This window comes from Anneissia japonica, unplaced genomic scaffold (assembly GCF_011630105.1).
Source record: "Anneissia japonica isolate Jap-2015-1 unplaced genomic scaffold, ASM1163010v1 scaffold277_len1293397_cov203, whole genome shotgun sequence".
In the NCBI taxonomy this organism is placed as follows: domain Eukaryota; kingdom Metazoa; phylum Echinodermata; class Crinoidea; order Comatulida; family Comatulidae; genus Anneissia; species Anneissia japonica.
The window spans coordinates 805,449-832,213 of NW_022719460.1; the positions used below are offsets into that span (position 1 = coordinate 805,449).

General features: G+C 34.1%; 1 protein-coding gene across 1 annotated transcript in view; it reads right to left on the reverse strand.

Annotated features, from left to right (window-relative positions):
- Window positions 1–3,589: 3,589 nt before the first annotated feature.
- The window catches only part of LOC117110907 (RNA polymerase II degradation factor 1-like), a 41,350-nt gene continuing 18,174 nt past the window's right edge, over window positions 3,590–26,765 (reverse strand). Inside the window, exons 3-9 of the mRNA XM_033253730.1 lie at window positions 13,744–14,115; window positions 11,539–11,934; window positions 10,779–10,880; window positions 9,253–10,317; window positions 8,393–8,540; window positions 5,916–6,184; window positions 3,590–5,164 (exon numbers count right to left, since the gene is read on the reverse strand). Of these exons, the coding sequence (XP_033109621.1) occupies window positions 5,090–5,164; window positions 5,916–6,184; window positions 8,393–8,540; window positions 9,253–10,317; window positions 10,779–10,880; window positions 11,539–11,934; window positions 13,744–14,115 (2,427 nt within the window). The 3' untranslated portion in view covers window positions 3,590–5,089. The remainder of the gene's footprint in view (window positions 5,165–5,915; window positions 6,185–8,392; window positions 8,541–9,252; window positions 10,318–10,778; window positions 10,881–11,538; window positions 11,935–13,743; window positions 14,116–26,765) is intronic.

The window sequence follows — 26,765 nt, forward strand, 5'->3', positions numbered from 1 at the left end:
TTGACTCCATATAAAACAATCTTTAGATACAAAATATACAGAGGGAAGATACTTAGCTAGTCAGTTTCCCTCACTGGCTGCCAATGAAGTACAGCTGTGAAAGATACTTAGACATGGCTTAATTCATTACCTCAAAATTGGCACTGTTTTTGTCAAAATTGTACAAATGATAATATCAAATCTTTATTTTTCCTAATTTTGAATACTTTGATAGTAGAACAAATTCCAAACTAAATCTGGGAAAAAAACCATCTAGATATAATGCAGGTTATTGTCATGTCAACCAAGCATTACACTTGGTATCGCATATATTTAACACCTGTTAACCCTGTAATATGTGAATCCTCCATTTTATACACCTGTATTAGAGGTAATTTGCATATGCTTACACCTGTTGCTAGGCCACCTGGCATTGCAAACATTCACTTCAGCCTCTTCAATACACATTTTCAATTTCACTTTCAGTTAACTGAGTTCAAATTGTTAATAAAGCCTATGGTTGGGATGCCTTGTACTATTTTATTAAAATACAGAAGTAGTTTTCAACTAGTTATTCCAGCTTAAATGTAATTAAAATCATTGCCTATATTTTATTGGGCAATGCTTAAGTAGTAGTTTCATTTGGTCATCAGACCAAAATAACTTTTATTTCATACGAAGCATGTTTATCAACCATCCAGCTTATTAAATGTATTTTTTCTTAAAAAATGTTTGATGGACTAAAACCATAAATCCTATAAGACAACATATATGTACGAAAGCAATATGAATTTTAATTTCCAGCAGCCTAAGTCATATTTTGGTTATTATTCACTTGTTCATCTGTAATACTGAACAATAATCAAAATACTGCCTCTTAATCTAATACTACATTTAAAGTATGACACTATTTTAAAAATCTTTAGACATAAAAATATGAAAGTTGAAAAAAATTGTAATTAAAGAACTTTCATTTTTCGTCACACACTAAAAAATGATATTATCGGTGGCCTAAATTTATATAGAACTGCCGAGAATCAAATGAATACTTGGTGATATAAATTTCAAAATTCTAATAAAACCTAAAAAATAAATCTCATTTTAGTAATGAGATTTGTTTCATATAAATTTGGGGTTAAAGCTTTGTCCAAACTATACAAATTGTAGTTACAACTACAGGGGATTTGCCAATATGGGGATGATATATGTCAAACATCCACATATTATCAAACCACATGTATGTGTCACGTCAATGTTGATAGTATTGACAAAACTACATAGCAAAAAGTTAAAAAAAAATACAATGTTCTCATTCCCTACCTCATTCATTCTTTTCTTTTGAGCTACTTTCACAAGCCAAAAATCACAGAAAACCTTGCATATACCAAAATATCCCCGTAAGCCTGATTTCCATAACATCGCTACACTGTCGCTACAATATTTTCACTGCAAACGTTGTACTGCGTAGCAGCCCCTAACGCAATCAGGAAGCCTCCCTGATTCGACTGATCAATCAGCATCACCAAAAGCTATCGGATAGCATGTAGCGATTTTATGAAAACCAACCATTAAAGCATATCAATGTGTCTTGACCAGGCCAAGCTCACACTAGGTGTGCAGATAATTGTTTATAGTTGCATTTCAATGTGTCTTGACCAGGCCAAGCTCACACTAGGTGTGCAGATAATTGTTTATAGTTGCATATCAATGTGTCTTGACCAGGCCAAGCTCACACTAGGTGTGCAGATAATTGTTTATAGTTGCATATCAATGTGTCTTGACCAGGCCAAGCTCACACTAGGTGTGCAGATAATTGTTTATAGTTGCCATCTTTTTAAAGGAAAATGGAAAAGAGCAAGGATTCTTTTTCTTTTATTTTACAAAAAATTAGATGCATTGTATCTTTTTTATTTGGCCTCTAAAGCTATTAATTTTAAATGCTACTCCCAATTTTCAACTATGGATAATATATTAATGGCAATGGACTTCTGTACACATATACAGAGCACAAGTTGTTCTTATTGTATCAGCATAATATATTAAAATTTCATTCCACAGTTTTTCACAACAAATAAATAGAATAAAAATTGAAAACTTTAAAAGTTAAAACATAGCCCATTAAATTGATTTGGACATCAAATAAAGTAAAATTCAACAATGCACAAATAAAGTAGGTGTAGCCAGAATATGTATGCATGTACAGTATGTGTGTAAGTAAACATGTGTGTGCATGTACATATTTCTGCTTGTATACCCACATATGCATTATGTATACATTTATGCATTATCATGGTATAAATGGATGGCATTAATGCTGAAACTGTAAACATACTGTACACATATTCCAAATTAATTATCTATAATTATACTTCATGAATAATTTGCAAAAATCCAGGAGTATTTGCTAGTAGAGTGAATGCAAGTTAAGACTCAGCACTGTGAACAAGTAATTATTCAGACTAGTGCTCCTCAACTGCAAGTCATTTATTAGTTTATAAATATTAGCAGTTAATTTATTGTTAATTTATGTAAATGAGTTTCATAAAATTATATAAAAGTTCCTATTTTTTGTGTTGTCACAGATTTTTCAAAGTAAAACTTAGGAGTTACATATTTTAAACAATTTTCAATGAATTTAGCTGTTCTGTAAAGCTGACTGTGTCCAAAATATAATTCCTATTTTCCAAAAATATATACTTTTCATCATTTAGGTCAACATGTACTGACTCTGCAACAATCTGTGGATTTGACCTCCCATAATGCATCACCAGTATCGTGTTTATATTGGCAAGTGGTACAATTTATACAATAGTAGATATAATACTATACAAAAGGGAAACGAACACAAAGTCTTGATTACAATCTCTGTAAAGTTATTTACATTTGCTTGGTCAAGGATGTACAGTCACAAATTATACACATCTTCCCCACCCCCACCCCTTTGTACTACCCTCCCAGACTACTTACTACCCTAAGAAACTGCGTATTACTCTCACCTTCGAGTCAAGAGGAAAACCTTACAACTCAGAGAAAATGAGCAAGACATGCAGCTACAAAACTCAGCATTTCATTTTAACGATACAAGGATTAAAAATCTGATAATTCTTGTAAGAACTGTTTAAAAATAAATCATGGCCACATTTGACTGTGTTATGTTCAAAAATTGAACATTTTTGACTGACAATAAGCAAAAACATAATATGCAAATTGTTTACAGGACAATCACGATTTTAACACAAGATTGTTGAATTTTAAGATTTGTCCTTGCATATTAATTCCAATGATAAACTAATGAGACATTTTAAAACTGTCAATTATTTTGGACACAAAACTTACTAATAAAACTATCTTCCACATTTTTTCCACCAAAATATGAACAGCGCCCTCAGTGTTTAAATGCATTAACAGCAAAGATCTTATAAACACAAGATAGCGTTCTCCGCGATTTACGCGTAACAAATAGAAGCGTCGGTCAAGGTTCAAAAGTTTCCAATTTAGCAAGAGGGCGTCATTCATGCGCTATTATACCAAAGTACCCTATCCTATGCTGCCCACTTCTAGACCTGTCTCTTATACACATCTAGATGTGTATAAGAGACAGCAGTAAGGTATGGTCATAGCGGTCAAAGGTCAAAAGTTTCCTTTTTAGCAAGAGGGCGCCATTCATGCCTTATTACAGAATTTGCACGCGTAAATCGCGGAGAACGCTATCTTGTGTTTATAAGATCTTTGATTAACAGCAATCACACCATCATTCACACACTTCACAAACACGGATACACGCATAGAAACACACCGACACACACAACTGGCCTCTGCTGTCATAGAACTTCATTTTAATAACATTTTCTATCATACAGTCACCATTCTGCTGTAATAAAACCTGTTATATACACATTGGCACATAATACAAACTCCTTTCCCCTTCCCTGATTGAAATCAACATCCCCTCCCCCACAGCTTGTTATAATAACCCCAATGAATACCCTGTTCATATTTAAAATCAGCTGAATCAACTTCTTCTTTTCATCCTACAATACATACACAGTACCTCACCTAACAACGCAATACATGAAGTATACACAGAAGAGGGGAATATATCTATGTACTATTAATAAGACGTAGCCTTTGACACTCCAAGACGGATGCTAATAAGTATAACATACCTCATTACTTACAGTACAACTTAACCCAAATTCTAAAATAAAACTTCAGATCTTATCTTAACAAGGTGAGCAAAGCAACAGAAATTTACTATTTATCGCTATGTTGATTCTGAACTTACACCAACAATCCTAAATGTTTTCTGTGATTATTAATCAAGAACTTTTAACTGCACAGATAAAAATCCTTGTATAAATGTTCTCTGTAAAATGGTCTTATGCACCGCTTTGCTAGGATATGTAAACAGTCAACTGTACAATATATCTTGTGCCTGTATTCAATGCAATATCTGTCCATGTTTCATTCACATGATGCAGAAAATGATTACAGAATGCAGGTGTCTTGACTGACTAACCCCCTTGATCAGCCCTGAGGTAGGTCATTAAGGTACAAATGCACTGTAACACCAGTATACCCCATCATCATGGGACCCAGTGTGCTGAGAAGAAGTTTGTTTCCCCGCCCCTGATATACAATATTGTAATACGATTGTTGATACCACTTTAGGAGTCACTGTGTATATATGATGTTACTGGTATCCAATAACTGGGTACAAGGTAGCATACCCAACAGCTTATAAATCTAAAATAATTGTTCATTTTATCACCATTTAAATCCTAATTAACTTTAGTAGAAAATTAAATCATATGATGAGCTGAAAGTGGATGTCTGCTAATGAGCCAGATAAGCACAATCTGCACACGCTCAGATGTATCTTCAAATATCAAGCACAACATATCAGCACCACCACTGATCACCCCGGTTCCTTACGCATTACTAAATCAGGCTGGGGCACATGTATGGGCTAACAGAAATACTCTACCAATGTGATCAAATTCAGTGTCTGTATCACCCCTTCACATTCCGTGTTCAACAAGTGCCCACGTTTAGTTTGGTTTCTTCATGATAGATACTGATGCATGAGAAGTAATTCTCATCAGGGTTGTTAGCCTGAATCTTGTAAAAGTTTCTGTAATAAGCTATTGCTACCTGTAGACTCGTGAGATTCATTCTGTGATTGCTGAAGAAAAGAAATAAAAACAAAATTGAAATATATATGAACAGATACAAATATTGTTTGAAAATATATTATACACCAGTTAAAAAAATATTTGTATGACTAGAAATATCTCGGTGTCCTTTTTGTAACAGCATTTACAGGAGCATCAACAAATATGATAGGCATTTTGTAAGACTTGTTTTTCCTGTAATATAAACACTTTATAATAATGTAGATAAATTTATATAGTGTTTCATACTCAAATCAATCAAGTGCAAATTTTATTGTGAGGTAAATCTGCTTCTGGATAATATGCAACATTAGAGTTTGCTGCCCTCAAACAACATGTTCTATGAATGTAATAATGGTCAAATGTTTTATGTATGTTTGATTTTATTTTTTTATGTAATTGTAAATCAGCAAACCAAGTCATTTAAAATTACAGGTCTCCCTCTAATTAAAGACCACTTTTGCGACTGAGGTTTTATATAGTCTTTAGCATTGTTGGTCTCTAATTAGAATAATAAAGACAGAAAAGTTGTCTTTAATTCAAGGTGGTCTTTAATTGAAAGAGTCTATAATTAGAGGGAGACCTACAGTTGTGAGTCAGTAGGGAGCGGATTCACTCATGCATGACCGTTGTATATTTTCTGCACAACATAGATTTAGTCAAATTGCATCATAGAATCCAGAGAAATTAACGTTCTCGCATTTGCAGATGAATTATTTGTGAGGTTATAACGTTCTAGATTCTACCACGTTTCAGTCTCACCTGTCTTTCTAGGGATCCTTGGTGAGCATTCTTCATGTTTTGCAACTGGTTTTCTGCCGGTCGGATTCCTTGTAATTGGTTTTTAAAGAGGTTTGTCACCCTCGTTCTTGCATCTGGTGCCTGCCTGGCATCCGACATATTGTAAAAGTTGTAGTATCGCTGTTTAGCCTCCTCACGACGTTGTGTTTCTAGTGGGACTGATCCCTGCTCATTGCCTGGAGTAGTTGGTGTGTTAGAATTGCAGGGTTTGCCATTTGATTGTTGAATTTCTGCAAAAAATTAATTTGATAATTATTAAACATTATTATTGGTGATACTGGTTCACATCTAACTACTGATAATCATAATAAAAACTATTTAAGGTATATAAAGTAGTAAGTAAAGTAGTACATAAAGTCCCTTCCAATTAAAGACAACCTCCAATTAAAATTTTCTCTAGTCCCATATCAACAAATGCATTTCATCTATATTATTCTAATTATAAACCAAAACTGCTACAAACCATGAAACCCAGGTCACAAAAGTGGTCTTTAAAAAGTGGAGAGAGACCTGTCTAATACCCAATTCACACGTACACCAAATGCAACAAGTTTTAAAAAGATGTAACACACACGATCTCACAAGTTAGGACAATCGTTTTCACACGTATATTCTCGAACCATGTAATATATCGGAAGAAATATTGCGAATCAATAGATAGGCCTATGTATATAATAATAAGCAATTAGTAGAGCTCCGCTTAGTACACTATAGGAAAATTATTATACGAAGGTTAGATTTAATGCTTGAAAAAATATCCTGAGGGCCTGCAAGGCCTGAAGGAAACTTTTGAATGCATTAAATCTAACCCAAGTATAATAATTTTCCATTAGTGTACGATGCATGCGCTACCAATTGCTTTATAAGTCAATCGCCGTCTTTTAATTTTAGTTTTTTATACCCAACTGTTGTAGCAGTCATCGTTGCTATAGTGATATGATCAGTATATGTGTACGTGCGTATTTACATTTAGCTGTGCGTATGCTGATTTTTGCTCCTGCAGTACACATTTAATTAACTACACATCAACAGTACAGTACGGATACGATGAATAACTATTGTAATTTGTATTGTGTTAGAAAGAACTTGTTTGTAATGCTATTTTGATAGACTTTCGTCAAAGAAATAAACATTTCAGCATTCGAGAGAGAATTCAGTCACTGACTTCCTTTTTAGTCGGTGTATGCAGATAGGTAAAATCGTGCGATGATTTCATATCTAGGCCTAGGCTAGGCTACGGCCTAGTAGTAATAGGAGGCCTGGGCGGCCTCCTGCCTGGCTGTAGGCCTACATCTAAAGTTGTTCCTTGAGTCTTTAAAATAGGTCTAGAATATTCCTATTAAACATTCATTTTGTTGTGTTTATAACGGTCAATTGATTCAATGAATTCCATAATTGTTCATACTCTATATCGAAGTTGAAGTAACTTTCTTCGGTTTCTAATTAAGCTTGTTTTACGAAAGTAATTTTCAATTACAATTCAATTTTTATCCCGATGCGCGATGTATTCGCGGTGACGAGAAAATGAGGAATTTTTTTTTGCACACGAACCTAAAAAAAATCAAGCCAAGTGTCCACTAATAGAAAAATTGGTGGACACTGGGGAATAGGCAAATAACATTGTGAGTTACAGGGATGACGTCACGATTGACTTATAAAATCGTTTATAGTACTATACAGGGATCTAGCACAAACAGATCCCAACTGCGCTAGTCCCTAGGTGCCTTTATTAGGTAAAGATAAGCTGGGAGGCTAGCGTATGTCCGATTCTATCACCGCCTTGCTTGGCCAGCTGAGAATCTACCTAGGCTAGGCTAGGTCTAGCAGGCTAGCTAGCCCGATTCATGAATCTTGCCGGCGTTGCTGTAATATGCGGCAAGCAGTCCAGATAATACATTTTTCTGCCGTTCTCATAAAACTTGATTGTGGAAAACTTGATATAAAATTCGAGTGCATCTTTCCTGGTTATTAAGTAACAACACAGACACCATATTATTTATCCCGTCGAGAGGAGCACATTGAGCATGTGCTGTAACAAGCCGTAATCTTTACAGGCCACTTCGAGGCCGGTAATGATTACAAGTTGTTACGAGATAATACAAGATTTCACAAGCGACTTTACCGAGATTGTGGCATTCACACAGTTATCCTTGCTAAAACTTTTAAAAACTTGTTACATGTGTATGTGTGAATTATTTATAGGGTAAGTTGTTACGAGATAATACAAGATTTCACAAGGGACTTTACCGAGATTGTGGCATTCACACAGTTATCCTTGCTAAAACTTTTAAAAACTTGTTACACGTGTACGTGTGAATTGGATATAAGAATGATCATCATGTGGAGGGTGCTTATTTACTTAGTCAAGGAATAAACAAGAAAATACTACTTAAGTATACAACTAAGTCAAGCCAAGAGTTTCCTTGTGATTGTCTTACCTTGCTGTAGAAAGTTGATTGTCATGTTCAGTTGATCATCATCCATCGCTGGGGCCGGGGCAGCACCAATATTGAAGTTGGACGAATTTGGATTTTTATTCTGGTTGGCATTCATAGGGTTCATGATTGAGCTTCCTACTTGTGGCATCTGCAAATAAGATATATAGATCATGTGATTAGTCAGTTGATCATGTGATTAGTCAGTTGATCAGTCAGTCAGTTGATCAGTCAGTCAGTTGATCAGTCACTCAGGTGATCAGTCAGTCAGGTGATCAGTCAGTCAGGTGATCAGTCAGTAAGTTGATCAGTCACTCAGGTGATCAGTCACTCAGGTGATCAGTCACTCAGGTGATCAATCAGCCAGGTGATCAATCAGCCAGGTGATCAGTCAGTAAGTTGATCAGTCAGTCAGTTGATCAGTCAGTCAGTTGATCAGTCAGTCAGTTGATCAGTCAGTCAGTTGATCAGTCACTCAGGTGATCAATCAGTCAGGTGATCAGTCCACTCAGGTGATCAGTCAGTCAGGTGATCAGTCAGTAAGTCATCTGCAAATAAGATATATAGATCATGTGATTAGTCAGTTAATTGATCAGTCAGTGATCAGTCAGTCAGGTGATCAGTCAGTGATCAGTCAGTCAGGTGATCAGTCAGCCAGTTGATCAGTCAGTCAGTTGATCAGTCAATCAGTTTATCAGTCAATCAGTTGATCAGTCAGTCAGCTGATCAGTCAGAAAGTTGATCAGTCAGACAGTTATCTTTTATAACCATGTGGAGTATTTTCAAGTTGCTGTCATCAAATCCTGAAATATATATATATTTCACATCAGTTAAAATCAACTGATTCATTGTTTTAAATTTACCTGATTGCTTAGAGTTTCGTTGCTATTCCTTCGAGGGATCATTCGGTCCATGGGACCAGAGTTCATACCACCGTACATATCTGATGAGGATGCTTGCGTAGCCATAGGTCCTGAGAACATGCTTGACGGCATTTGACTGACTGAACTTGATTGGTTCCACCTCATCTGATTCATTGCATCACCCATTCCGCTAGCACCGCTCATACCGCTCATTCCGGCAGTGCCCATCTGGCCTTGCATTCGCATTTGATTCTGGTTTTGTGTAACCATTGAATTTGGGTTCGGACCACGGAAGTTTGAAAAATTTGAGTTGCTGCTCATGTACTGATTAGTGGGCATGCCCGTATTTGGCATTCCTGACATATTCATAGCAGGATTTACACCTGGATTCTGTCCCATATTTGAAGGTGGAATGTTTGGGTTAAGCCCCGTCGTTGGGGCCATTGATGCCCGGGATTGTATGCCTCCCCCACTTTGCATTCCAACACCTGGTTGCATTACACCCTGCGACTGCATACTTCCGGGAATCGGCATCCCACCTGGAGCCTGCATACCACCAGGCGTCTGCATGCCTGCAGTGTTTGGCATGCCACCTGAGTTTGGCATTCCACCTAGCGTTTGCATACTAGAATTTGATAAACCACCTGCATTTGACATACCACCTGCATTTGGCATAACACTTGGGTTCTGCATTCCGGCATGCTGTGGATGCTGCATTCCGGCATGTTGCGGGTTTTGCATGGCACCCATCATATTATGATTTCCTTGCATGCGATTGTTCATAGAATTTGGATTTCCGTATGGCATATTCACTCCAATTTGTTCCTGGTATGGGAATGAATTTGGATTAGGTCCCATATTGCCGCCATACTGGTTTGAATTCATCATCTGATTAAACGGCGGCAATCCAAAATCTCCCGTCCTGTTAGCTTGCGGAAACATTTGATTGCTCATTCCTCCTTGACCTCTGACTCCCATTTGTCCACCTGACATCATTGAGTTAATTTGATTTGCTGATGGCATGGACCGACCTGGCATTGCTTGAGGTCCCCCGAATCCTGATTTCTGTAACACAATGGAAGTTCCATCTTATTGAAGACATTCTTTCATACTTCTTTTATATAATTCAAATATGTTAGTGTGCATTTTTTTGTTGCTGTTCTTAAACTTGTTGTATGGTGGTGACGTAGACTACACAATGTGCTGTAAGGCTTTGCAATTCCCAAAATCGTTGAGTAAACATGTGTAAAGATTGTGTATGTGCATACTTGTGCTGTACACGGAAAGGTGTGCCTGGTTTACATGCTTGACAGGGCAATTATTTTATAGACTTATTTATAATTATCTTTGTTTTCATTCCGTGTACAATAAGTAGAATTATTTTGATATGTAAGTGATCAGGAATTCCACTGAAGCACCAAAATTAACATAGTGGTTAGTATGTTCAACAGAATCTTACGAATCAGTTCCGAAGTGTTAGTTGCTGGTTAGTGATCGCCCTGTGTCTAAGTATGATATTAATATACCTGTATGCTAACATTAGGAGCCGCACTTGCCGAGGGACTAAGCATATCTCCAAGTTTTTCGGTGTAGTTGTGTGTGTCCATTCCTGGGAACATTCCATCAGTCTATCAACAGTAAAAATGACACAAAATAAATATTCTGTTAAGCTCAATTATACTTGTATTACAGGCAAATCACTGGTATGTAGAAAGGAATCTTTGTGCACAGGCCAGGCCAATGGTTGGTAGTAGTAATGAGAGGTAGGCAAGTAGATAGGTAGGCCTGGCCTATGACAATGGGCAGGCTCGTACTAAGCTAGATTTATGTATATCAGATGTCATAGCATTTCATGAGTTTTTGGTTTAATAACTTTTTTTTATTCATTATCAGGTTATTTTTTTTTCCATATTTTGCATCTGGTGTAGAAACTACTGCTACAATGTTTTCCAACCAACAAAAATAGTGTAACAATATGGAGACAACATCCTTCTAAAGATCCCATTACAATTACTTGAGGAAGTAAAACAACATAGCTGAATTCAATGAACCTAGTGGTTAACCACTGAGTGTTCAATGACCCATTACATTTGTTTCCCTGATCCAAAGCCATTCATCTGCCAGAGGGCATCCAAACTATTCTCCACTAACCCTGTGGGGTCGAAAGTAACCTATTTTCAATTTACAAATACTATTCTATGCATAATAGTTTAAACTTTATTGGCTGTTTGAAGATAGAAATAAAAAGACAATAATAATAGAGTGGTAAAGAGAATGTTTACATACCTGTGGTACAGTAAACCTCTGGAATGATTGCTGATGGTGTAGCATTTGAAGTTTCTCTTGCTGTACCCTGCGCAGATGTGGTGTCATCCCTTGCATCTGGCCTGCCATTTGCTGCTGCCTCATCAGTTGTTGTTGTTGCTGCTGCTGCCGTTGCTGTTGCAATGCCCACTGCTGCTGCTGTTGCTGATGCTGTTGCTGATGCTGCTGCTGTTGCTGCTGCTGCTGCTGTTGTTGCTGATGTTGCTGTTGTTGTTTGGTCTGCTTGCGTAGAATGTTTTGGCGGATTTGCTGCGTTGGTTTGTTGAACATGTCACCAGTGCGCATTCCATTACCAGTAGAGGGCAGTGACATTTGTTTCTGCAAATTAGCAGGTCTAGGTTGCATTGCATTCATCATCTAGTAAAATACATACAAAATATCAACAACATGCGCTGCAGAATAGTGGCAATAGTCATGCTCTAAACCTCCACATCATAGTAGAAAGATGCAGAAACTGCTGAAATTAAAATACACATGATAATTATACCTTATTGGTTACACATTATATTCACATTAAGCTGGTATAGTGCGAGTATAAATTACTCCCCGTAGATGCCAGATCCTTAGCCTATTTATTAGCCTATTTAAGTTCAATGCCCACTAGGTATTACTTATTCAATGGACTACATATCAGTGTACATAAAAATCATGTTATATATACAGTACATAAAATGATTATACTTCCGCAAAATCACAGATATGATTAAAGATTAAATTTTCCATACCAGGGAACAATTTCAGAACTAGTCATTAAAGATTGTGGATATACACAACGCAATAACTTTTGCAAATGTCCTCAAATTCAACAAAAAAAACGAGCTACCTGCCAAATTAGAACAAGCAAGGGCAGGAAATGTGCCAAGCTTGATGGGACTGAAATGGGAGAAATAGCGGTGAATTAGAGCGCCAGTGTCAAGGCTAGATTGCAATTAGCCCAGGCCTTCAAAAACAGGATATGACACATCTCAGAGTTCTTAATGATTTCCTAAGATCTTGTTTTTGATATCACCACTGTTAATAAGCATAGCCAGCAACGCCACACGACTCTTCTAGCAAATGCTAATTATTTGTGAACTAACAGGTAATCGTTTGTGAACGAAGAGGTAATTTCATCATAAACTGACTACTGTAAGCCGTACAACGTAACCAAAGCCGGGGAACTGATTAAGGAGTTATTTGACATGGTCATCAAGTGCAAACTGACAATCCAGGACTCCGTATTTATGTGAACATGAACTCAGCACTTTTAATTCCAACTATAGAGGGAGACATTTAAATGCAGAGCAAATAAAACAAATATTAAACTTAATATCAAAAGATGATATAACACACAAGCCAGGCAGTGATTATAAGACAAAAATACAATATTGATTACTCATTGAGTTGAATTGTTAGTGAGAACGTCAAGATGTTTTTGAGTAACTTAGAATGAAAAGCGTAAGAGGATGTTGCCAAACAAAAGCATTATCATTTCAGGTGCCAAAGTAAACTAAACCATTCAAGTCATTTCCGTGTCCTTTATTAATTTTGTAATTTCAAATGCTGCAATATGATTGGTTCTAAGATCAACTGTATTACCTAATGTGGATTTTCTAATGTAGATTTCTACATAATTTTCTATCAGACCTAGAATTATGATCTTTTTAACTTTGGTATAAAATTGGAGACAGGATTTAAGTAGACAATGAAGAGTAAAGAAAACTAAAGTAGAATAAAATAGAACATTTTGAGTATAGAAATAATAAAGTAAATGATTATGGTTATGAAGTTGAGTGTTTGCATGCATGCTTATTTGGGTTATGAGTTAAGTTTGCAGTGAGGGGTAAATTTTTTTTTTTCTTCTTTAATATCTAATGTTAAGTGCATCAAAGCCCCATTTTGCACTATAAAGTATAACATTATTATTATTATACTTATTGTTATTATGAATGATGACAATGATGATGATGATAACGATGGATGAGGAAGAATAAATTGATCACTATTATGACAAAATAGCAAAGATATCTTCGAAGTGGAACTGTGGTTTGATGCATGCTATTGTGATCTAATATTTCAAACTTGATTTTATCATCTCTTACACCAAGCTAACTTACTCTTTAACCTCCATGGAGTATTTTTAGTTAAAATATTAAGAATAATAAGAACAAAACAAAATAAACATACCTGTCCCTGGGATGTTTGTGAGGTTGGAAACCTTGGTCCCATCATATGACCACTATTCTGGGGTGACAACATGTTTGGCATTTGCTGTTGTCCCTGTTGCTGTTGTTGTACACCGTACCCCATGTTATTCGGATGCACACCGTTGTTCGGGGACTGCGTTACCTGAGGACTATTCTGGTCAGCTGGGAAAATTGAGAGCACATCGCTGCCGTCGTTTGGCGGCGTGCTCACTATATTGTCTATACGGAGAGCAGTTGATATATCTTCATTGAATGACATATCATTACTTATTATTCTTTCGAGGTGCTGCATGAAAACATCATCGTCAGGCATTGTGTTATTACCGGTGTTGTTCTGCGACATTCCCATGTTCTGCAAAGCAAAATACATCTTTCGTTAGGTGCAACAATTTTATATGTCATCTTAAGGCATACACCTATCTCACTATAGGTGTTCATAAGCATTCATTTAAAAAAAAAAACCAAAAAAAAAAAAAACCATCTTTGTATTTTAATATACATTTTTACTCTATACTTTTCTGAATAAAATATGGATAATAAAAAATCAAGGTAGCATTTAGGTAAGGGGTCTGTGATAATATTGTACTTAAGATGACAATATGGTTATATAACTATTTTTCTGCTTTCTTAAGACAGAAAACCTTAATAGCGAGGTATAAATAACAACAAGATAACAATAACAATCAGTGGCTACAACTAGCAACAAATTGAAGTTATCTTCAGTACTGCACTAGGTATGTGGCATATCTGTGACTGTCTGAATATTGAATAGTAAAAGGATTGTCAATGTAAATGCAATGATGAGTTAAATGAATTGATAAAATGTCAGAGAAATTAGTTTAAAATGCATCATTACGAAATAACGTGGGTGTAAGTACACATGTGCAAAATGCAGATGCGTCACGTTGTATTAAAATTCCTATTTTTATGGACGCTCTATCACTGGAAGATAAATATAGTAATTCTAAATCAATACACAGCATATAGAGAACAAAGAAAAAAATTAAGTTTCAAACGAATGCATAGGATTGGCTAGTAAAACATCCACAAAATATTCAACACATGTAACAAATAAGAGGAAGAAATATTAGGTAGTTTTAAAGATGAACGATGTTTTAATCATTCCCAATCTCACATGTTAAGTACAAATTATACTTTAAAAAGGTCAACGGTGGAATAGATAATAGTATAAATGCACCAAGTATCATAGTAGCAGACAGAACGTGTTATTGTTCACGTAGAAAGCAGTGTCACACTGGCTTAGCATGTCCCAGCTTTTATCTCGTGGGCAATCGTATTAACAGAATTGATGGGAGAGAAGCTAATATGTCTTTTATGGAGACGAATCGACCACCTTCAGTGTATGGACGATATGAGCAATTAGCAATTATTACTAATAATAAGACCGCCGCCAATGTAACCCTACAAAAATTATTAAACAGTATAGGCTGTAGGGAAGCAGAGAATAGGTTATTCTTATGATTAAGAAAAAGCTTCTTAAAAAACATTAAATTTAGAAAGCAATCTATTTATCCTGTTCGACGGTGCACAGGGGAGAAATTCCTCAAATCTATCAATGCTGATTATTAATGATGCCATGGATCCTCATCGAAAATCTTACAAGATTCCTTTGAACAATGCTGCACATCCAGACTAACTTTAATATAGTACAGACAAATTTCATATTTAGGACACTACAATTTATGCTCAGGCTTAATTTGATATAATTATTATTTTTTGTCACATCAATGCTTTCTACAATTTTTTTGCTTTATTCACACTCAAAATTAATATTATAACCTATCAATTTAGCATTAAAATATAAATTCCTTTAAACATAAATATTGACCAACGATAAAGTGAAGTCCTTAATAGCAGCTCTAATTTTGAAATAAATGCCCAGTATGATGTAGAGCTAGATACTCATCGCTTGTTTACATCGATCAAGGTCAAGATTTATGTCATACAGTATCCAAGTTTAATGGTGCTGTGAATCAAAGATCTTAATCTTAACAATATATTAACATTTGTGAAAAAAATCATCATTTTTTAACAATAATGCACCAAATAAAAAGTGCATAATTGTGGCAAAGACAAGCCAAACCAGTCACTCGTCGCAAATCGTGTTTCAGAGAAAATGGCCAAAACATGCTGGAACGTCAAATTTAAAAAAATCTATTTTATCGCACTAAACTAACCTTTATATATCTACACATCATTCAATGCTGTTATTTTTCCCATTTTCAATGTTAAAACAATACTTTTTAAGGAGCAGCTGTTTGGTTAAACGCTTGCAAGTTCATAAGGAAATGTCCGATTTTAATGATTTTTTTACCATTTTATAGCTATTATTTTACTCTCTAACACTTTATTAATAACTCAAAATCAATTTTTGCGACGAGTGACTGGTTTGGCTTGTCTTTGCCACAATTTGCTTTTTGGTGATAATTTAAAAATAAAACCCAAACATCTACTCTTAGTTAAAGTGTAAATTGCAGTCATAAATGTAGGCCTACATAGTGGCAGTCAACTTTTGTTTATGATTCAAATCTTGTCCTACAAGTTAAAGGTCATAGATTAAGCAGAATATTAAAACAAATAAAGACAACTTAAATTAAATCATAAATAATAAAACCTACTTTAGTTTAAAAATGTACTAACTCATGTATTGTTGGCGCTACATACTTATCCAAATATAAGATGATGTATAACATTTAAAACTACCACATAATGTGTGAGCTTTGTAGTTAACCATTCATAGCACCTTTGTAAAGCAAATGACGCTATATATATAAATAAATAGAAATGTGTTTATACCAACATTATTATACACATAAAAACAATCTTGAAATTTGAAACACACATATTAGCCTCAACAGCGAGTGTTTATGGGCATCACCATATATTCATTCAATTTAGGCATCAGACTATTATATTCCAATTTACAACACAATTTTCCATGAGTTGTCTACTTCTTACGACCAGTAAACCTGAGCATTGCAAATTACTTTCTACAACAGCTAATCCTGTCACTTATACCATGAGGTACGCGAATTCAAACAATTTCATTTTTAAGGAAAAGAAACCACACTTTTAATCCAACTCTATTATTTATATTTTACCATTAATGTAGGTTGGCATAATTCATCAAAAAAGAAACATGACCTGAATATTAATGAGGTCATCCAAGATGGCCATCATGGTGCCAAGTGATTAATTATACACTATGGTATACTACTGAATTCATTAAAAAAAAAAAACCATTCAGAAGAAAATGCTAAATAAAGCAAAAATGTATATAAAATTAAAAACTCGGATTATGTTTGCTAGTTGCTAATAGTTTACTTTTCTTGAAGTTTGTAACTTATAATAATAGTCTATAGTAAAATAATTTTAAACAAGCATGGTTCTTGTGGAGCCTTAGAAAAAATTCTATTCTACCAATATACAACATGTGAAGTGTTGCATGATGTGAGGTCATGATAATTTCCATGTTATAAATATAACACTACTATACTATTTAAAACATACATGATTTTGTCCTTTTCCTGTAACTATTGCTATGGCTAGTGATACATAATATTGAATGAACAGACCGTGGAGGAATTATTCCTCCATAAACAGAGCTACTACCTATGTTAACATGCGTATTTTGGTTTAGTACATTTTTGAATGAGCAGACCATGAAAGAATTATTTCTCCATCAACAGACCTACTACTGTCTGTTAACATTGTATTTTGGTTTAGCATTGTAACAACTCTTGTCTGGATGTCTGAAAACAAAATAATTGTATTCAGGAGAATCTACACTTTATGTCACATCTTTGACACGTCACATTTTGCCACGATACACGCGTAACTACATTCGCATTCACACAACCAATCATACATGTTCAGGAAACATGTGAACTAAAAGACAATGACAACAAACCTACTATATTCTGATTAAGTCACTATTTACACGCGAAACCGCAACTGCCATAGTTGTATATTACATTAGTATTGTTTATAGATGATTAAAAACACTGAGGAAAATAAATTTTTGTATATTATATTAGTATTGTTTATAGATGATTAAAAAAAACTGAGGAAAAAAATTTTTTTTAGATGATCAAAATTATAATAATAATCTAATACAAAGCACCAGCTATTCAAAGCCACATTTTTAAAGATGTATTGTCCGTTGCTAATGTCAAAAAATCATAAAAAAACAATTTTGAAATAAACTTGCTCATATTGCAACAGCATACAAAATATTAACTTGTTCATAAAAATTATTGAATTTAAAAAATGTGTACCCTGATTTTTAAACCAAAAAATTATAACAAAAATAATAAATCACTTCCAGTCACTGGAAGTGTTTCTATCATTTTTCGCTGTAAACTGATGGGTAGACATTTTTTAAATACACTAATTTCTATGTTCAAGTTGATAACTTTTATGTTACTTCAAAATGGGCAAGTTAATTTCAAAAAATACTTTTATGATTGTTTTGGTATCTAACAATACATTTTTAACTCTGTAACTGGATACCTAAGCTGCCATATTATACTATGTGGAATTCCTCCACCCCCAGGAGAATATCCAGTCTTAATGTAATTCAACATTTCTATCTCACTCACCACCTTTCGCCACTGCTCTACAGTGCTACACACTACTACTCTAAACTATTGTGTTCATTGGTATATTGCATCTCTATGGTTAAAATCAACTGGTCACATTGTATCTGAATGAATGAGAGACTACTTCAGAATACATATCGCTCAGTGTTTTTTTAATCACCTAACGACTATTGTAAGAGAGAGAAGCAACTGCTATCTCTTGGGGCTGTATGACGTACATATAGTAGAAAAAACATATGAAACACTGAAATACTTGAATCAATATACAAACCTACCACATCAACGTCATCAAATAAAGACACTTCACTAAAAAAATAGACCTTTAAGCAAACTAATAATAATCTTTCAAGGAAATGTAACACAGATGTAGAAGTAACATTTTCACTGCAAAACCTAAATATATTAATATTTGAATTTATAATAACATAAATGTCAATTTGCACATGCCACTGTCCATGGATAATATCCTCAAAATATTATATATTTCAAAAAGCGTGGATACAGAAATAAAATTCACAGTAGTCATTTAATGCAAACTTACTGTATGTAATGTGTGATGCTGTGTAGAATTTGAATCAGAACAGTTAGCCGTCAGATCTAATCAAACTTCTCATCATAGATATCTTGCCAATTCCCTCCAACACATTTCAAAATAATACGAACTGCATCGCAAAAATTATGCATGTGAGACGATGCATAGTGCTTCAGCCACATTATAAGTGAATGGCTACTTTCGCAATACGGGGCTCCACAATCATTATGTTTCATTCAATGGAAGAATTTAATGCTTTGAATAGAAAGGAAATAAATGGGCTGATGTAGGTTAGCAGTTGTAACTTGCTCTTTGAAGCTTGGTTACAAATCTTAACATCGCGAGTTCAATGTAACTAATGCTATAAATTCCCTCTTTACTTTCCAAGCCTTGTACATACAGTACTACAGATATATAATTTACATTTATTTAGTTAAACACACTACAATTTAGGGAGTAAAATATCATAATACTACATAAATCACGAAATAACACAATCAAAGTAGATTGTGTTCGTTTGTGAAATCAAGAAAGTGCATCAAAATATGCACTGTTGTTATTAAGGACTTTTTGTGTGGTAAAGAATACAAAATTGCTTGACAACCAATACGCGCTCGTTTTGACGCGTTACTGTGATTTCACGAACTAACACAATCTACTTTGATTGTGTTAGTTTGTGATGTAAGCGACGAAATGTCCTGATAGTAAGTTCAAGTTCTGTTTCTTCCACTTGTTTTTAGAGGAAATTAAACCTCAAGATGTGTTCATGTAAAAAACAACAAAGATAAGCAAGTCATAAATCACAAAAAAACAAACATCATGAGCTGTATAGCCTACCTATAGTTCCTCATTCAACAGCCTGATAGCAACCAAGTGTGAAGCACCATTGAACATTGCTTAAGTTGCCAAAATTTAAAATATGAGGGTCTAAAGTTGGAAGAAGCAGATGCAGAGAAGCCTGGTAAGCTTCATTGACACATTTTGAAATTTAAACAAACTGGTAGCTATGATGGTGGTGATTAAGAATAATAACTAGTCATTGCTAAATTTAATGAGACTGATACAAAACTCTTTAATGTTGCTGTAATTTTACATTTAAAAGCACTAGAAAATATACCATACCATGCTAATATTGACCAATGTGATTTGAAATGGACTGAAGGAAATGGACTTTCTACATAATTGTATACAGTAAGGTAGACTTGTTATGGCCTACATTATGAATGATGTAGGCCCACAGGTGCTAGGCAAGATGGTCACAAACTATGTTCTATACACCTGCATTTATAATGGTAAAAAGTCTTAACCCATATTTCAGTTACATTTATTTGTAAGGATTTGGATTTAGATTTTATTTAGATTTTTATCTAATTAATTTGAAAAAAAAATAAATAAATAAACACAATAGACACTTAAGCACATCAACAATATTACTACTATTTGTTTCCTTTTTTGGGGGGGGGGTGGGGGGGGTGGGGGAGGGAGAGGGAAGGTGTCTTTATTTCTAGTACCACCAACCTTTACATTCTACATCACCATTATCATCAACATCAATCGTATTGTCAATATCAGACCACAACCATTAAGCCAAGCAAAACAAAGAACATGTTTCTCTTAATTTAAAAACAGAATAAGGCTATTTTTTTTCTTTTCTTAAAATTTTGCCTTGTGGAGGTTAAACAAATAAGACAGCCTTAATGAAGAATGCAGAGGGATGATAAACATGTTTTGGGAATTTTCCCCCTTATGAGTATCTAATTACACTGTCACTTTGAAACAAATTTAAACTAATGTGGGTGACGTAGAAGAGGACATGATAAACAATGCAAAGGTCCTTAGGCCACAGCTTTCCATTCTGTAACTAATTTATTCCCCACGAATAATTCGCACGTGGCGCACCTATCCAGGACGTTATGAGTACAGAATCACGCATTTCCTTCTCGTTACCACTATTTAAATGACATAAAGAATGCTATATAAGCTAATATCACTGCAACCTATCTCTGCGGTTTCCGTAGGTTCTGGGAGGAAATGATATAAGGAACACATTACACTACCAGTACCATGTGACTACATCATAATTGACATCTGATAAAATAATCAAAAGAAACAATATAAAATATAGTTAGTTTATTTGCAGCGTTAGTTATATATTCCAAATATTCATTCTATATTACTGACTTTGACATTTGTCATAATTTTATTGAAAACCTTTTTTTTTTTTTAAACTTGTTAGTTGGAAAAACCCACTTTATTTTAGTACCATATTTGGTATTATTCATTATATTAAAACAATACAGTTTAATGATAAACTGATAACAAATGGTACCAAAGTGTTGATTTTGCCAGCTATAAATGATATTTACCATCCATAAGGTTAGGTCTAGAAAGCATCCTCAGTAATTTTCACAAAAATAGATCTATAGATTTCTATCACCTATCCATTGCCAATTGATAATAAAGGCATATTCAAGTCTACATTTAAAGCACTCAATTTTTATTAAAATACTAAATTTTAAAATATGAATATTTATGAAGACATATTGAAAAATGTTATAATTTTAGTTAGACATAATTTGAAATTTAAAAATCATGACCAAACAACATCATTATTTTATTTCTAAAGGGTGAATATAAATTCTAAATTGTTTAAGTATATTGATTGATATTTCTTATAAAATACATTGGTTTTATTTCTAATAGAATAATAATACTTTAATTATCCTTTGTTGATCCTTTAGAATAAACATGAATGATTCTCAATGCTATTGAATAACTTATCATAATTATTGATCACCAGTTCAATCTGATAGCTCTTTACTGCATTGTCGAGTCCATGTATTTCACTTGCTAGTACAGCAGATATCAGGCCATCTGGGCCTATATTTCTACATCCACAATGTACATATTTTATTGCATATGGTTGAGCTAAATTGACCACTTAAAAAATACATGGCATAAAGAGAATGGTACACGATCAAAGTAAAATGAGAAATAGAAGATGGTATGCAATAGCACAATATATTATTGCAAAAACATGATTGTACAAGAAAACGAAACAACTATACTTGCATCATTTAGTAACAATAATTTATAAATAATTGCATTTTTCAAATAATTATATTGTTTTTAGGGTTCTCAGAATTTCAGACCGATTCCAAATTGAAGAAAATTACCACTCTTCAAACGATTTGTCTAATTTTCATTTAATAATAAAAAGCACAGACTATTTGTAGTATCATGACATTTGTTGTTATATAAAATTTTCTCTATTAATATTATTTGCATGAAGTTGACTGAAGGTGGGTTTTCCATGTTGAAATAAAGATAAATATGATATTCAATTATTTTCCAGTCCTAAATATTTTTGAAATGAAAAAGAAATGTGTTCACCCTTTGATAGTAACAAACGCCGAGAGCTCGATGAGTCGGCTACAACAAAGCACATGTCACATCCGTCTTATCCAACAATTAGCAAGGATAGAACACGGGTCAAGTCAATGACTACAGCATCTAGACACGGATATTTGAGGAAACACCTGCTATGTATCGACACACCACAGAAACAGCAACATCACCAATCAAGCAACTGATTCGACTAAGCATACCTTGATAAACACTGAATATCGTGCTACTTTAGCAGCTCGTATCATATTACAATGTATGTACCTTAAAAAAAATGCTGTACAGTACATGAAAATCCAACAAAAAAATCTCATGAATGGTTGCAGGCTCAACAATGATTCAGGTTTCACTAGTTATGAAGCGTTTTCTTAAGGGTTTAATAAAGTCTAACACGATTCATAGATTATGGGTCACTCTTTAATAAATCTTGTTTCTTAAGAAGTATTATTAACTGGCCATTATTAGGTAGCAGATTTGTAGTACTGTATGTGGAGACTTTCTTTAATAATAAAAATGTCTTTTATTCATGCTTCGTCGTTCCAGATGCCGTATGAAAACAGGAAATTAAGTTTGGCACTATGATAGTAATGATACCAACATCGTTGTGATATTATATAATGGAAAAATTTAACAATAGTAATAATAATAATAATGATATTTGTCACATTATCGAAGATGCAGAGGTTTAGATGGGAGAAGTAATTGGCTCAGCAAGAATCAGGAGAAGTGCATACATTATTTAAATTATGGGGAAGTGAGATGTGGACTAAGAGGGGTCTAAAGTAACAGTTTGAGTAAGGAGTGGTGAGAAATTGGAAAGATGGAAGTCAGAAACAAAACGAGACAGAAATCTGCGGTCTTTTACACACTGCATTCTATTATTTTCTCATTGTTTATATTTATCTAATTCATTTGCTATTATTATTATTATTATTAATATATTATTATATATTTTTAACTTTAAATATTTCATTTCCTTGTATCTACTTTCCTTTAATTAATTTAATTTTACGGTTTTAATTTAATTATATTTTTTGTTTGTTTATCTAAATTAGTACATTTGTATGATTTACTTTATTATAGCCAATGCCCACAACACACAATGGCAAGTGCAATACTGTGAATTCGGTCAGCAACTATATTTACATATTATAGAGAAATATTTTTTGAAATGCATAAAAAGATGGACTGTTTAAAATGAGAGTTAAAATATGGTCGAAGGTTACAGACTGTAAAAGTATTAAAATTTATCCTTGATGTTTACACTCTGGCACTGTACTGTAGTATAGTTAAGTATATTGGATATTATATATTAATTGGGCCTATATATCTAATGATATCTATGCTCTCATAGTTTATCACTGCTTAGGCCCCATAAAAAAAATTATTAGTTTATCACCCTCGCGCACATCACTTTTGGGGAAATCCGATTTTTTTTCTTTACATTTTTTTCCCATTTTAAACGATTGTTTTTTCGTCATTTTTCACTTGAAAAGGCTAAAGATTACTTCACAGGCGATCTTTCTTATGTTGCGCATGCGCACTAAGATAGCTTTCCTACTATGGCGCGATCTTTTGTGTGCGAGATGAATGACCCCGAAACTTTTTTATCATGTCTCTAGGCCTAATTGTAATGCAAATGAAGAGAGGAATACATGTTTTGAAGGGCTGGTTCGCAAAAAATATCCGTTATAATGAATTGTTTGATGCTTTCAAATCGGGCCAGATTGGAGAAGGAGGAAACATAGAAGATTTTACGATGGTATGTATTGCTAGCTGTGCTTGTCAATCACCCTTGTCAGGTAGGCCTAACTAGTAGGTCTAGGCTAGTGTAATTGAATGGGACGGGCCCCGTCTACCAAGGCCCCGTCTACCAAGCCTGGCCTGGAAACGGTCGCACAGGCCTACACATGTTCAGAAAATCAGTTTGGTATAGGCCTAATAAGATTTGTAAATGTTGAGGTATAATTCAAAAATATTTGTCCTTTGAGAAGCAAGACTATCGAAATGAATCAAGAAAGTAGGCCTAGGCTAGCCTGGCTTACTAGAGGGGCCTAGGCCTAACCCAGCAGGTCTATCTAGGCCTAGGGCCTAGCCCTACTTAGGGGGGGGGGGGGGCCTAAGTTTGTTTTTGTCATCCAGTCATGGCATACATTTGTTTTTACATCAGTTCTATAGCTCTTCAAAACATATAAAATGTTTTTTTTTTTTCTCACACTTTTTTGTAATTTTTTTCACAGGTTGTTGCAAAATTTGGTCCCACGAAGAAGGTAGACACATCCATTCAAGTTCAATATATGTATTTTCCTTCATTCTTTCAAAATACATATTGCAATAATAAACTTACCAAAGCTATGCACTTGCAATGGCAGGAGATGTAAAAAGAGGGTCAATAATTTTATTTATATTTTATATACTTTACCTTGCCAGAATTCTCACTTTTTCACATATTTAGAAACTGTACTGTATTTTAGCAAAATGTGTTTCTGGACAATAAAAACATGTTTTCTTTGTAAATTTGAGTCCGTTCTTGTGACTTTTTATGTGTTTGTCCTCAACCAAATGCACCAGCGAATGCCGATGGGACGGTTGGGAAAAAAAAACCAAAAAAAACCTCCATCCCTCATCAGTTTTTATGCTGGGATAGGGTGAAAACTAACAATTTTTTTTACGGGGCCATATCTTCTCTCCTAAGGTACAGTATATCTTATACATTGCATAATTAATAATAGAAGATTTTACTATATACAAAAAACAATGAAACCATTGCTGTCACTGGTGTCAGGGTTTGGTTTTCAGCTTTAAGAAAAAAAATTACAATGTTCATTGAAAATAAACAAACCTAAATTTTTAGTATTGGTTATTTTATCATTAAAACATTATTATTTTTGTTTATTTTGTTGGAATATCATTAGTAGCTATGAGAAGGTAATTTTGATATCAAAAGCCAGTACTTGACAGCATTATTATTTAATAAGTACGGCGCAACTTGTCAGCCATGTATTAACAAATATTGTACAGTAGTGTACTACTGTGATGCATCAGCCTTCACTTCTGTAGCTTAACTCCCCAGGGAACCTAGAAAACAGCTCCTGGAATGCACTGATCAGGCTGGTGATTGGCTACCTGCCTGTTCCCTTGAGAAATCCTACAACTCCTCATAAATTACCAGCGAGCTTAGAGTTTGAAAACTCTTCCAACCTGACAGAAGTTTCTATAGACTTACGAAAATGTAGCTGATAGGAAGTTAGGCACTAAACATGATCAGGTTAAGGGTTATATACTAATTCACTAAACCATTTTCTTAATACACTACATAAACAGTATCAAATCTGATGGACGCATATTGAGAAATAATTAGGTTACTCACAATGCTTCCACTACCCACCCTAAATGAAGGTCTTTCGTTTTCATTAATCTTTTAACCCCTCCCCTTTTTTACCTGTGGGCAAACAGATTGACCTCAGATGACTGCATTCTGAAATTTGCTATGCAGCTCATTATCTTTCAATCACTTTGTTAAATTCTTTCTCTTTTTTTTCAAAGTTGTTTTTAATAAAAATAATCACAGTATCTAGAGATATTTATTCCCAAAAACATGGCCTACATGTATGCTGTATTACTATAAGGCCAAAAAAAAAAAAAATCAATTTTTGTGTTGGCACGTTTTGGGAAAATCCAAAAAATGAGTAGGTTGTTTTTTTTTTTTTTTTTTACAACCAAGTATGTATTTACCCCTAAAAAGTAGAAAATATGCAAATAATACAACAATTTTGGATTTGCATTGTGTACTGTACCATTCAACAAAATAGGCTAGCCTTGGCCCCCTAGCCTTACACCAAGCTATTCCAGCCTTATTTGCTCATAAAAAAATATTGTTTGTTTCAAGAAAAAAACAAAACAAAAAATAAAATGCCGTAAAATTTGGGTTGGTTGGGCATGGCCAACACAATAATTTTTTTTTGTTGGCCTAATCAGGCCTACAATTAAAAGTTTCTTTGTCTTTTTGTAAACTTTATGAACATAGGACTAAATTGTTGGTAATGAGCATTTTCATTAGTGACTCTCAAATTCCCATAAATATCTAGATGTTTTAAACTGACAAGAAAAGGACTAAATACAGTACAGTACACAATAGATGTTCAAATTATTAAATAGATACCAGCAACAAAGCAGTGGTTGAACTGTACATGACCGAAAGCTATTGATATTTCATTTCATTTCATTCATTTAGTTTTTATTGTCCAATTTTAAAAATATGAGAATAAACTGTACAGTAAATAGGCAGCAACTATGGTTTGGGCCCCTGGTATTAGACATTTATTTAAATGCGAGAATAAGATCTAAAACTAAATTTGTAAGATTTGAACAGTGCAAAAGATGGACTACATACAACAAACAGTTGACTGGTCTAATACATTTTGTCAATTTGAGGAATTACTT